At 40.8% G+C, this 12,993-nt stretch overlaps 1 protein-coding gene across 1 annotated transcript; it reads left to right on the top strand.

Moving 5' to 3' along the window:
- The first annotated feature begins 1,157 nt into the window (after positions 1 to 1,157).
- LOC110110549 (protein BIG GRAIN 1-like) lies at positions 1,158 to 2,328 on the top strand. The gene has a single exon (XM_020842077.2). It carries the CDS (start codon positions 1,354 to 1,356, stop codon positions 2,266 to 2,268), a length of 915 nt encoding a protein of 304 aa, XP_020697736.1. The 5' UTR covers positions 1,158 to 1,353; the 3' UTR covers positions 2,269 to 2,328.
- The last annotated feature ends 10,665 nt before the right edge of the window (positions 2,329 to 12,993 follow it).

Raw genomic sequence — 12,993 nt, 5'->3', positions numbered from 1 at the left:
TGTGGAAAAATTTCACGAGAAGAACAGAAAAGGTGATTTACTATAACTGATGAATTTTCCTTAGAGGTTATAAGAGCAACCAAAAAGATCGAAATGAATTTTTACTTAGATTTTTGAAAAAGAAGATTGCCTAGTAAGATGGGTGATGATTGGCTCAACGATTGTCTTGTGCCTTACATTGAAAAAGATGTATTTGATTTGATTCCCAATAAATATGTTATCCAATATTATCAAAAAATGCAAAATAGATTGATAAAATTGTAATGAATATCACATATTTAATTAATATATTAAACATGTTCTAGCAGAAATCAAATGATTTGATGATTGAAGTCATTTTGTGAAGAAAGAAAATAAAGTAATTTACTACCAAAGTTTTATCATTTTTAATACTAATTATATTGATCCTAAGCTTGAATGTAAAAAGTTAAAGGAAAATTTAAAAAAAAAATTTAGGCCCCCCCTAGATATATTTTCTGGCTCCGCCACTGGTTGGGACGTAGAGCTATGTTTAGCATCCACACAGAATAATTTTTTTCTTGACAAGCTGCTCAGTTTGATTTTAATAAAAGAAATTATTTTGAGAATTGTCGTAGGCTTGACTCGGCTCACTGTTTCTCGAAAAGTTTAAAATTAACCAAGCTCAAAAATAAATATGAGCTGAGCTCGAACACGAGAGTTTCAATGAGCTCGAGTTTGAACAACTGTTAAAGAAGCTCTATTTTTAGGCAAATTATTAGGTCCGGTTATCTAACCTATTTCTAGGTTCGGACATCCAATAAAAATTTGTCACGTTGATTGCTTTTGACTGTGCGCTTTGACTGCGCTTTTTTGACTGTGTTTTACCTGCACTTTATCTGCACTTTATCTGTGCTTTTGGCTGCGCTTTTTTGAGTCAAAGCACAGTCAACGTGGCAAATTTTTAGTAGATGTCCGGACCTATCCGGACATAGAAATAGGTCCGCTGACTGGACTTAATAATTTGTCTAATTTTATTGAGCCAAACTTGAGCACAATTTTGACAAACGAGTTGAACTCAGAACAGGGTGAAACTCGGCTCGACTCGGCCCTACTTTTTATCCGCCCAGCGGCATATCATAACCGCTCATACGAACTCAAGCATCCAACGACCAATAGCTACAAAGCACTATGTGCCACCCAGCATCGGTACCTACTAAGCATCAGCCGCACCAACCTTAAAGACCCCTTCCCTCAATCCCGAGCTCATCTTCCTCTCTCCTCCACCTGCAAATCTCCCTTCAACAACGTTAACCTCATGACCGCGTTTTAACTAGAATCAAGTTAAGAAAACGAAGACAAATCTATTTCCTCTCCTCTTACAATCAATCAACAATGGAGAAATGGGAGCAATCGCGACCGCAGGCTCCTCCGTCCCATCGCCATGGCCGTAATAATCCCTCTTTTTCTTCTTCCCTCCTCGACGCCATCTACCGCTCCATCGACGATTCCGATGCCGTAACTCCCTGCCTCGTCACTTCCTCTATCGACAAAAATTGCGCCTTCCGACCACCACCTCCGGCTACTCTTCGCCGGGCTATTGATCCGGTCGATGATCGCCGTCACCGACGCTTTTGCTCTGCCACCAGCTCCTCCGATACCTCCAGATTCGGCGGATTCTCTTCCTCCGACTTCGACTCCGCCACCCGCCCTCGCCCTGTTCTCACCCGATCCAAACTCATCCGAATGGATCCACCGCCGCCTCCGGAAACTAAGAGGACCAATCGCTCTATCCGCAGCCGTATCCGCGATTTGCAGAAATCGCCGGCCTCGGCGTCGCCCGGATCCCGCCTCACCGCCTTTGTTAACGCAATCTTCGCCGGCGGCAGCGACAGAACCCCCAACAAACCCAAATGCACCGGCCGCATGGAGAATCCAGCGAGCGCGACCTCCTCGTCGTACTTTTCGAAATCGGGAACCAGCAATGCTGCTCCGTTTTATAATGGCCGCGGGAAGCAAGAGTCTGTGCGGATCTCGCCGGTGAACGACTTCGGCGGCGGGGATCTCCGACAGACACGCCCATGCGGCGGCGGAGATTCCGCTGCAGCGAGCGATCGGCGTATGATGGTGGAATTGTTTAGAGGATTCGAAAAGATAGAGGATCAGGAGGATTGCGAGAGCGTGTCGAGCTCGGATCTGTTCGAGCTGGAGAGCCTCTCTGTGATCGGACGGTTTACGGACGAGCTCCCGGTGTACGAGTCCACTAATCTGGGCAATAGTCGCGCAATCCCCCGCCGCTTTATCGCCTGAAATTTATATTACGATGATCTCAAAAATATTTGAGTAAAAAAGCTCTCCATCTTCATACAATTATTGGGTGCAGTTTTAAATGGGTTATTTCTACGAAAAGATTTAATCTTTTCAAAATTCAAAGGAAATATATATAAATGTTGAAGGCAAAGTTTTAAACATAAAATATTTAATAAAATTTAAAAGTAACATCAATTATATTTTTAGATAAAAAACTGAATGCATATAGGCTTCGTTTGGGACGGCTTTCTCACTGCTTCTTAAACAACTTTTTAGTACAAAAATTTTAATTTTTGTATTAAAAAGCTGCTTTAAGAAGCAGTAAAAAGGCCGCCCCAAACAAAGCCTTAGTGTAATTTTAGTAGTAATAGATCTAGTGGTGGGATTATAACTTTGGGTAACCAAGTTGTTAAAAATAGTGCATTATTTCAATATCTTGGATCTATTATTCAAAATAATAGTGAAATAGATGGGATATTATTAATAGAAATCAAATTGTATGGTTGAAGTAGAGGAATGCATCAAGTTGTTGTGTGATAGAAAAGTACCACTCAAATTTAAGAAATTTTTTATAGGATGGTGATGACTGATGAGACCTGCAATGTTTTATGATATAGAATGTTGGCCATTAAAAGAAAAGCATAAGCATAAGTTAAATGTTGTAGAGATGAGGATGCTCTGATAAATGAGTGATTTTACACTTAGAGAAAGAATGTGAAATGAGTATATATATGAATGTAGTTGCTCTAGTGCTTGATAAGATTAGAAAGAGTTGTCTTAAATGGTTTGGTCACATAGAGCATCACCCTTCCGATGACTCAATTAAGAGATTAGATGTTTTAGATTTGATCTATGTTAAAAAAAGTAGGCGTGGTTAGAAATATTAGAAATAACATTTGTTTATTAAATTTCAATGAGAATTTGATTTTTAATAAGACTTAACCAATCCCACGTATTGGGATAAAAGTTAGACGTTGCAATTGTTGTTTTTGTTATCAAATATACTTATAAATAAATAAATATTTGCTATTTTTTTCATTAATGTATTTTTTGTTTTTATACCTTAATTTAAATTATATCAAAAATAAATGTTTTCCCTTCTTCAAAATTGAAGTAGCAAGATTGCCATGCGAGCATGATCATGATGGGCGTTTAATTAATCCTTAATCAGAAATAAAAAAATTTTCTTAACTTAATTATCTTTGTTTACTCTTAAAAGGAATTGAACTTCACCTTTAAGAATTAATTATCTCCCACTTGAGAATACTATATATTGATAGTGATAATGGACTGATCAATTCCAATTTTCAATGATGAAAATGTTGGTAAGCTTCATGCCTGGACCAAAAAAACTATTCAAACATCTTTGTCCCTAGTTCAGTTGACAAGGTTCACAGTCAGATTAATTAGAACCTGTCCAGTGATTTATATCTGCATCTCCCATCTCTTCCTGTCATGATTGAAACCGTCTATTGTAGGTAGCTAATCTTGATTTATTGGTTAAAAATTTTAACGATGAACTAAGAGGTCTTGAATTTAAGTCTTACATATATAATATGCGGTGACTTTATTTATCGTTAACACATTACGTATAGTACAGGCTATGATGCATAGACACGAATACGGCGATACAAACACGACACAACATGGACACGGAACACATCAATTATTAAAAATATAGGACACGGACACGGGTTGGACATAGCATTATGGTTTTATATTTTAAAAATAATGTATAAAAATTAAATAAGTATATAATTTAGAAATAATAAGTAATTTAACTAAGATTTGAGCTTAAAATAATTAATATTAGGATGTCGAGAATCGGCCATCAATGTCGTTTATCATTCATGGAGAGAGAAGATGATAATATTGTCGAGAGTCAGGCATTGATGTTATGCAGTAAATATTGGGCGTGAATGTTAAGAGGGCATTTATCGTCAATGTTGAGAGGGCGTTGGCCGTCGATGTTGAGAAGGTGTTGGACAAAGATGAGATGTCAAGTTGTGGTTGTAGAAATTGCTAATATCGAGCATTAAATTTGTATTTAAGATATGCGTTTTAAAAAAAATCATAAAATATTTAAGATATGCGTGTCGAACATGCGTGTCCAATTTTTATTTAATATTTTTTTAATCGGACACATTTTCGGCGTGTCTAACACGTGTCGGAGGAGTGTCGAATGCATGTCGTGTCCGATACGAGTCGGACACTGCACGCCTCTTTGAGGAGAAGTGTCGGTGCATCATAGACTACAGGAAAATCACCTATTTCTGACGGTTTAGATGACTTTTTCGGCAGTTTTAAAAATTACCGGCGGTTCGTGAACCACCGGCATAAACTGCGTAGGAAATGAATTGCGGGGGCCATTTTCCGGCGGCTGAACTTTCCAACGGCTTTCTGGCGGCCATAATAGCCGGTAAGTTCCGAAAGTCAAAACGCCGGCAACCGCCGTGTAATTAGTTGAGGCTGATTTGGTAGGTAGCCTGTAGGGTCCAATTTTGTATAACTAGCGACAATCCCATATTCAGTGTATGAATGTGAGTGAGACATAACACAATCTCATGTACACTACTATACTTGGCCATAAGGCCTATGACCCACATATGTCCCTTCTCTCTTTTCTAACCTCTACAAATATTTATGCTTTTGGCCGCTTTCATGGTGGAAGACAGCGATCCTCTATCTTCCACATGGGTAGCTCGCGCGCAACTTTTCATTATCTTACTAAAAAAATGGGACAAATAGTACTAATTAAGCAGCTGATCTTCTTATTTATTCCTCAAAAAATCTCACGATACGATACCCAAATATTTATAGAGCACAATGTAAAAGTAGCTTATCATCACTTCAACAATTGTGTTAATTATGGAGAAATTATCTCGTAATCTGTACAGTTTCTCTGCTGCTTCTTCTTCTTCGTTTCTATGCTAACACTTGCAGCTGATCACAGTATATATTGAAAGGAAGAGTGGCAAGAAGAACAGGAAGAAGATAATAGAAAGGAAGATAGAGTTGGGAAAGAGAAAACAGAGAGATGATTTGTATTCCGCGCGTATTACATTATAGTGTTCTCTATATATAGAGTTTAAGACAGGTAAAATAGTAAATACAGAGTCGTTAGGTAGCAGTGTATATGAGCGAGCTTGTATCCTGCTGATATCCTCCCTCAAGCTGAACGTTCGTGCGGACAGACGTTCGGACGGACGGTTAGCTTGTCACGAAGTTCGTTGAACCGGGTGGTGGAAAACGACTTTGTTAAGATATCTGCTATTTGATCTTTGGAAGGAATGTGAACTAATTGTATTGCCTTGGAGCTGATATGTTGACGGATAAAATGGTAATCGATCTCTATATGTTTTGTGCGATTGTGAAATACTTGATTCTTCGCAATGGCAATGGCCGAAGTATTATCACAGTGTATAGTTGTAGGGGACGGCTGTGGAATGTTAAAATCAGCGGCAAGTCGACGAAGCCAAATTACTTCGGAGACAGCAGCCGATAGAGACCGATACTCAGCTTCTGTTGAAGACTTGGCGACAGTTACTTGCTTCTTAACTGTCCAAGAGAGTAAAGTTTGGCCGAGAAACGTGCAATATCCAGAGATCGACTTACGGTCGGTTTTATCCGCGGCCCAGTCGGCATCGGAATAAGTATGCAGTTCGAGTGGTCCGGGAGAGATAGGAAGTCCGAATTCGATCGTTCCCTTGATATAGCGTAGGATTCGCTTGAGTGATTTGAAGTCCTGATCTGTTGGATTCTGCATATGTTGGCATATCTGATTGGTGGCAAAGGAGATGTCCGGGCGAGTGATTGACAAATATTGCAGCGAGCCTGCTAGCTTGCGGTAGAGAGTGGGATCGCTGAATGGCTGAACAGAGGTGTTTGTTTGTTTGTCGGCCGGTGTAGACGGTGTAGGTGCCGGTTTACAGTCAGCATAACCTGCATCCAGAAGCAGTTTAGTAGCATAATGTTGTTGTGAAAGGAAATAACCGCTTGAGGATTGAGTCACCTGTATGCCGAGGAAGAGGGATATGTTGCCCAGCTGTTTGAGTTCAAAATGAGTCCGAAGCTGACGGAGAAGGTTCTGTATTGCGGTTTCGTCATTGCCTGTGACAAGAAAGTCATCGACATAGATGAGTATAAAAAGTTGAATATTGTTCTTATGATAAAGAAGAAGAGAAGGGTCAGAACGACTGAACCCGAATCCTTGATCTTGGAGAAAACCGGTTAATTTGTTGAACCATTGTCGAGGGGCCTGTTTTAGGCCGTAGAGAGACTTTTTGAGTTTGCAGACGAAATCTGGGTTCGCTTGGCTGACAAATCCGGGTGGTTGTCTCATATAGATGTCATCATCAAGTTCACCGTGAAGGAAGGCGTTCGAGACGTCGAGCTGATGGATTTTCCAGTGATGGTGGACAGCCACGGTGAGAAGAAAGCGAATCGTAGGCATTTTCGCCACAGGGCTGAAGGTTTCTGTATAGTTTATACCAAACTGTTGATTGTATCCCAATGCCACGAGTCTTGCCTTATGACGATCAAGTTGACCTGTGGGTAGAAGCTTGGTCTTATAAGTCCATTTGCACCCAAGGATTGGTTTATTCGTTGGTGTGGGTACAAGGGTCCAAGTGTTTTGTTTGATCAGAGCATTGAATTCTGCGGTCATTGCCAATCTCCACGCTTCGTGTTTGTTCGCCTGATTGAATGTGGTCGGGGTTGGTAAGGAAGTTACTGAGGACATGAGGTTGAGTAACTGTTTGGGTTTGCGGATGCCGGATTTTAGCCGTGTTTGCATGTGATGAGTAGTAGAAAGAGGGATTGGGATGGGAGACGGTTGTCTGTTGGATGGCGAAGTAATATGAGGAGGTGAAGGAGTGTTGTGAGGAGTGGAAGCCAGAACAGGACGTTGAGCTGAATTAGTAGAGTTATTGTTAGAGATGGGGTTGGTTGAGGGTATGCTGGTAGGCGGAAGCAGTAGGGGAAAAGCAGAGCCTTGGTTGCCTTCGGACTGAGTGCAGGTTGGTTTGGGTAGATGCTTGTAAGGGAATTGTTGTTCGTAGAAGACGACATGTCGGGAAATATACAGTCTTCGTGTGTGAAAGTCGTAACACTTGTAACCTTTGTGGATAGGCGAGTAACCTAGGAAAACGCATGCAATGGAGCGTTGTGATAGTTTGTTGGAGGCGTAAGGTTTTAACCAGGGGAAGCAAAGACAGCCAAAGGTGCGAAGATGGCTATAGGTAGGAGTTGTGCCGTAGAGACGTTGAAAGGGGATTTGAAGAGCAATAGATTTGGATGGGAGATAATTGATAAGGTAGTGGGCGGTGGTGAGAGCTTCAGCCCAATACTGTTGCGGAAGACCAGACTCGTGGAGAAGAGCCCGGGTGAGGTCAAGGAGATGTCTGTGTTTCCGTTCCGCTAGCCCGTTTTGCTCAGGGGTGTGTGGGCACGTAACCTGCTGTGTGATGCCGTTATCGTGCAGAAAATGTTGGAAGGCAATGCTGGTGAATTCCCCACCTCCGTCCGTGCGGAGAGTTTTCGGGGTGCAGTTGTGCTGAGTCTTGACCAGGTTGCAAAGAAGTTTGAACTTAGAGAGAGTTTCTTGCTTCGTAGTCATCAGGTACATCCAGGAATATCTTGTGTAATCGTCGATGAAGACGACGTAGTAGCGGTGCCCGTCAAGTGAACGAAGAGGTGCGGGTCCCCAAACATCTGTATGAATAAGTTCAAAAGGAGAAGTAGAAGTGGAACTATTTTTATTGAAAACTATTTTGTGGCTCTTGGCCGAATTACAAGAGATACAGCAAAAAGAAGAAGGTACAGTGGAAATTTCAGGAAAGCGGTTAGCTAAAACAGAAAGAATGTTGGGATTGGGGTGACCGAGGCGAGAATGCCAGCTGTGACCGGATGTTTTTGTAGCGGCGAGAGCTGAGTGGCTGTTACCCGAGGAGAGCTTGATCTGATAGAGTCCGTTAACTAGACGTCCATGAAGCAGTGGACGGCGGTCCTGAAGATCCTTGATTATGAATCCGTTTGCATCAAAGGTAATGGAGACAGAATTATCCGTGGTTAGTTTGGATACAGATAAGAGATTATGTGTAAGGGAAGGTATATGAAGTAAATTGCGAAGATGCAGCTTACGTGTGCTGTCCGGTAGAGGTAGAATGCCTTGACCGGTAGAATGAATGGGTATTGACGTTCCATTGGCAATGGAGACATTGTCCTGTCCGGAGTAAGTCATGGGTTGATACAGATTACCTGCATCTGGTGTAAGGTGTGCTGAAGCCCCCGAATCAAGAACCCAATCTTGATTTGTTGGATTTGGCGGATTAGTGAGGAATGCCCGCGGTTGTTTGAATTCGGTGGGTGCATACTTAGGATTGTGTCTATGCCAGCAATTGAGAGCGATGTGTCCTGTTTTCCCGCAGATTTGACACACTGGACGGTTCTGGCCGGGAGTTGTAGAGCTGGTCTGTTGAGTTGCCGAGAAAGGAAGAGATGTCTGAGTATTCTTGTTCTTGAAGTAGCGTCGTGTGTTCCGTCCGCGAGATTGGTTTGAGGAGGTGGCGTAAAGAGCATTGACGGGAGGAGATCGTAATAAATGCCCTCTTTTTCTTCTTCCTCCTCGGACGCCATCTAACCGGCTCCATCGACCGATTCGATGCCGTAACTCCCTGCCTCGTCACTTCCTCATCGACAAAAATTGCGTTCTTAACGAACCAACCACCTCCGGTACTTCTTCGCCGGGCTTTGATCCGGTCGAGATCGCCGTCAACCGACGCTTTGCTTCTGCCACCCAGGCTTCCTCCGATACCTCCAGATTCGGCGGATTCTCTTCCTCCGACTTCGACTCCGCCACCGCCCTCGCCCTGTTCTCACCCGATCCAAACTCATCCGGAATGGATCCACCGCCGCTCCGGAAACTAAGAGGACCGATCGCTCTATCCGCAGCCGTATCCAGCGATTTGCAGAAATCGCGGCCTCGGCGTCGCCCGGATCCCGCTCGTCCGCCTTTGTTAACGCAAATCTTCGCCGCGAAGCAGCGACAGAACCCCAGACAAACCGCAAATGCCCGCCGCTGGAGATCCAGCGTGTGAGCGCGACCTCTCGTGTACTTTTCGATAAATCGGGAAACCAGCAATGCTGCCCGTTTTATATGGCCGGGAAAGCAAGAGTCTGTTGCGGATCTCGCCGGTGAACGACTTTCGGCGGCGGGGATGCTCCGACCGACACCCCATGCGGCGGCGGTAGATTCCGCTGCAACGAGCGATCCGAGCGTAATGATGGTGGATATTGTTTTAGAGGATTCGAAAAAGTAGAGGATCAGGAGGATTGGAGAGCCGTGTCGAGCTCGGTCTGTTCGGAGCTGGAAGAGCCTCTCTGTGATCGGAAAACCGGGTTTTTTTACGGACGAGCCCGTGTACGAGTCCCACTAATCTGGCAATAGTCCGCGCGCAATCCCCCGCCGCTTTATCGCCTGAAATGTGATTATATTAGCGATGATCTCAAAAATATTTGAAGTAAAAAGCTCTCCATCTTCATACAATTAAATTGGTGCAAGTTTATGGGTTATTTCTAGCAAAAAGATTTAATCTTTTCAAATTCAAAGGAAATATATATAAATGTTGAAGCAAAGTCTTTTAAACATAAAATTATTAATAAAATTTAAAAGTAACATCAAATTATATTTTTAGAATAAAAAACTGAATGCATATAGGCTTCGTTTTGGGACGGCTTTCTCACTGGCTTCTTAAACAGGCTTTTTTTAGTACAAAATTTTAATTTTTTGTATTAAAAAGCTGCTTTAAGAAGCAGTAAAAGGCCGCCCAAAACAAAGCCTTAGTGTAATTTTAGTAGTAATAGATCTAGTGGTGGGATTATAACTTTGGTGACGCAAGTTGGTTAAAAATAGTGCATTTTATTTCATATCTTGGATCTATATTCAAAATAATAAGTGAAATAGATGGGATAATTATTAATAGAAATCAAATTGTATGGTTGAAGTAGAGGAATGCATCAAGCTGTTGTGTGATAGAAAAGTACCACTCAATTTAAAGAAATTTTTTTATAGGATGGTGATGACTGATGAGACCTCAATGTTTTATGATATAGAATGTTGGCCATTAAAAGAAAAGCATAACATAAGCATAAGTTAAATGTTGTAGAGATTGAGGATGCTCTGATAAATGAGTGATTTTACACTTAGAGAAAGAATGTGAAATGAGTATATAATATGAATGTGCTGCCTAGTGCTTGATAAGATTAGAAAGAGTTGTCTTAAATGGTTTGGTCACATAGAGCATCACCCTTCGATGACTCAATTAGAGATTAGATGTTTTAGATTTGATCTATGTTAAAAAAGTAGGCTGTGTTAGAAATATTAGAAAATAATATTTGTTTTATTAAATTTCAATGAGAATTGATTTTTAATAAGACGTAACCAATCCAACGTATTGGGATACAAAGTTAGACGTTGCAATTGTTGTTTTTTGTATCAAATATATTTATAAATAAATAAATATTTGCTATTTTATTTATTAATGTATTTTGGTGTTTTTATACCTTAATATAAATTATATAAAAAAAAAAAAAGTTTTCCCTTCTTCAAAAATATAAGTAGCAAGATTGCCATGCGAGATGACATGATGGGCGTTTTAATTAATCCTTAATCAGAAATAAAAATTTTTCTTAACTTAATTATCTTTGTTTACTCTTAAAAGGAATTGAACTTCACCTTTAAGAATTAATTATCTCCCACTGAGAATACTTTATATTGATAGTGGATAATGGACTGATCAATTCCAATTTTCAATGATGAAAATGTTTGGTAAGCTTCATGCCTGGACAAAAAAAACTAATCAACATCTTTTGTCCCTAGTTTCAGTTGACAGGTTCACAGTCAGATTATTAGAACCTGTCCAGTGATTTATATCTGCATCTCCCATCTCTTCCTGTCATGATTGAAACTGTCTATTGTAGGTAGCTAATCTTGATTTATTGGTTAAAATTTTTAACGATCAACTAAGAGAGGTCTTGAATTTAAGTCTTACATATATAATATGCGGTGACTTTATTTATCGTTAACACTTACGTATATAGTACAGGCTAGATGCATAGACACGAACACGGCATACAAACACGACGACATGACACGGGACACATCAATTATTAAAAATATAGGACACGGAACGGTTGGACACATATTATGGTTTTTTATTTTAAAAATAATGTATAAAAATTAATAAGTATATAATTTAGAATAATAAGTAATTAACTAAGATTTGAGCTTAAAATAATTAATATTAGGATGTCGAGAATCGCCATCAATGTCGTTTATCATTCATGGAGAGAGAAGATGATAATATTGTCGAGAGTCGGCATTGATGTTATGCAGTAAATATTGGGCGTGAATGTTAAGGGGCATTTATCGTCAATGTTGTGGCCGTCCGATGTTGAGAAGGTGTTGGACAAAGATGAGATGTGGGTGTTTGTAGAAATTGCTAATATCGAGCATTAAATTTGTATTAAACATATGCGTTTTAAAAAAAATCATTAAAAAATATTTAAAGATATGCGTAATCGAACATGCGTGTCAAATTTTTATTTAATATTTTTTTATTTCGGACACATTTTCGGCGTGTCTAACACGTGTCGGAGGAGTGTCAAATGCATGTCGTGTCCGATACGTGTCGGACACTGCACGCCTCTTTGAGGAGAAGTGTCGGTGCATCATAGACTACAGGAAAATCACCTATTTCTGGACGTTTTAGATGACTTTTCCGGCGGTTTTAAAAATTACTGGCGGTTCGTGAACCACCGGCATAAAACTGCGTAGGAAATGAATTTCGAGGGCCATTTTTCGGCGGCTGAACTTTCCAACGGCTTTCTGGCGGCCATAATAGCCGGTAAGTTCCGGAAGTCAAAACGCCGGCAACCGCCGGGTAATTAGTTGAGGCTGATTTGGTAGGTAGCCTGTAGGGTCCAATTTTGTATATTACTAGCGACAATCCCATATTCAGTTGTATGAATGTGAGTGAGACATAACACAATCTCATGACACTACTATACTTGCCCATAAGGCCTATGACCCACATATGTCCTTGCTCTCTTTTTAACCTCTACAAATATTTATGCTTTTGGCCGCTTTCATGGTGGAAGACAGCGATCCTCTATCTTCCACATGGGTAGCTCGCGCGCAACTTTTTCATTATCTTACTAAAAAAATGGGACAAATAGTACTAATTAAGCAGCTGATCTTCTTATTTATTCCTCAAAAAAATCTCACGATACGATACCCAAATATTTATAGAGCACAATGTAAAAGTAGCTTATCATCACTTCAACAATTGTGTTAATTATGGAGAAATTATCTCGTAATCTGTACAGTTTCTCTGCTGCTTCTTCTTCTTCGTTTCTATGCTAACACTTGCAGCTGATAACAGTATATATAACAGTAGCTAAATGTTTCTCTCGGTACAGAATTTGTTGCATTTCTATGGCTTCGATTAAAGGAGCTGCTGGCAATGGATAGACATGACGAAGAGCTGAGAGTAGAGGCGAAGAGTGTAGTGGCTGAGAGCATCTCCAACCGAATGCCAAACGAGCGTATGGGGCGGCTTCGGTCGCTCCAAGCCGAACGCCAAATCTTCCGCCATTTACTTGCGGGTGAGACAGTGCACTCCAATATTGCGTCGCACTGATTCACCTACTACGGCTATTTTTGCT

Source organism: Dendrobium catenatum, unplaced genomic scaffold (assembly GCF_001605985.2).
Source record: "Dendrobium catenatum unplaced genomic scaffold, ASM160598v2 fragScaff_scaffold_898, whole genome shotgun sequence".
NCBI classification, from domain to species: domain Eukaryota; kingdom Viridiplantae; phylum Streptophyta; class Magnoliopsida; order Asparagales; family Orchidaceae; genus Dendrobium; species Dendrobium catenatum.
The sequence above is the reverse complement of the archived record's forward strand: the minus strand, read 5'-3'. Positions and strand labels throughout refer to the sequence as shown.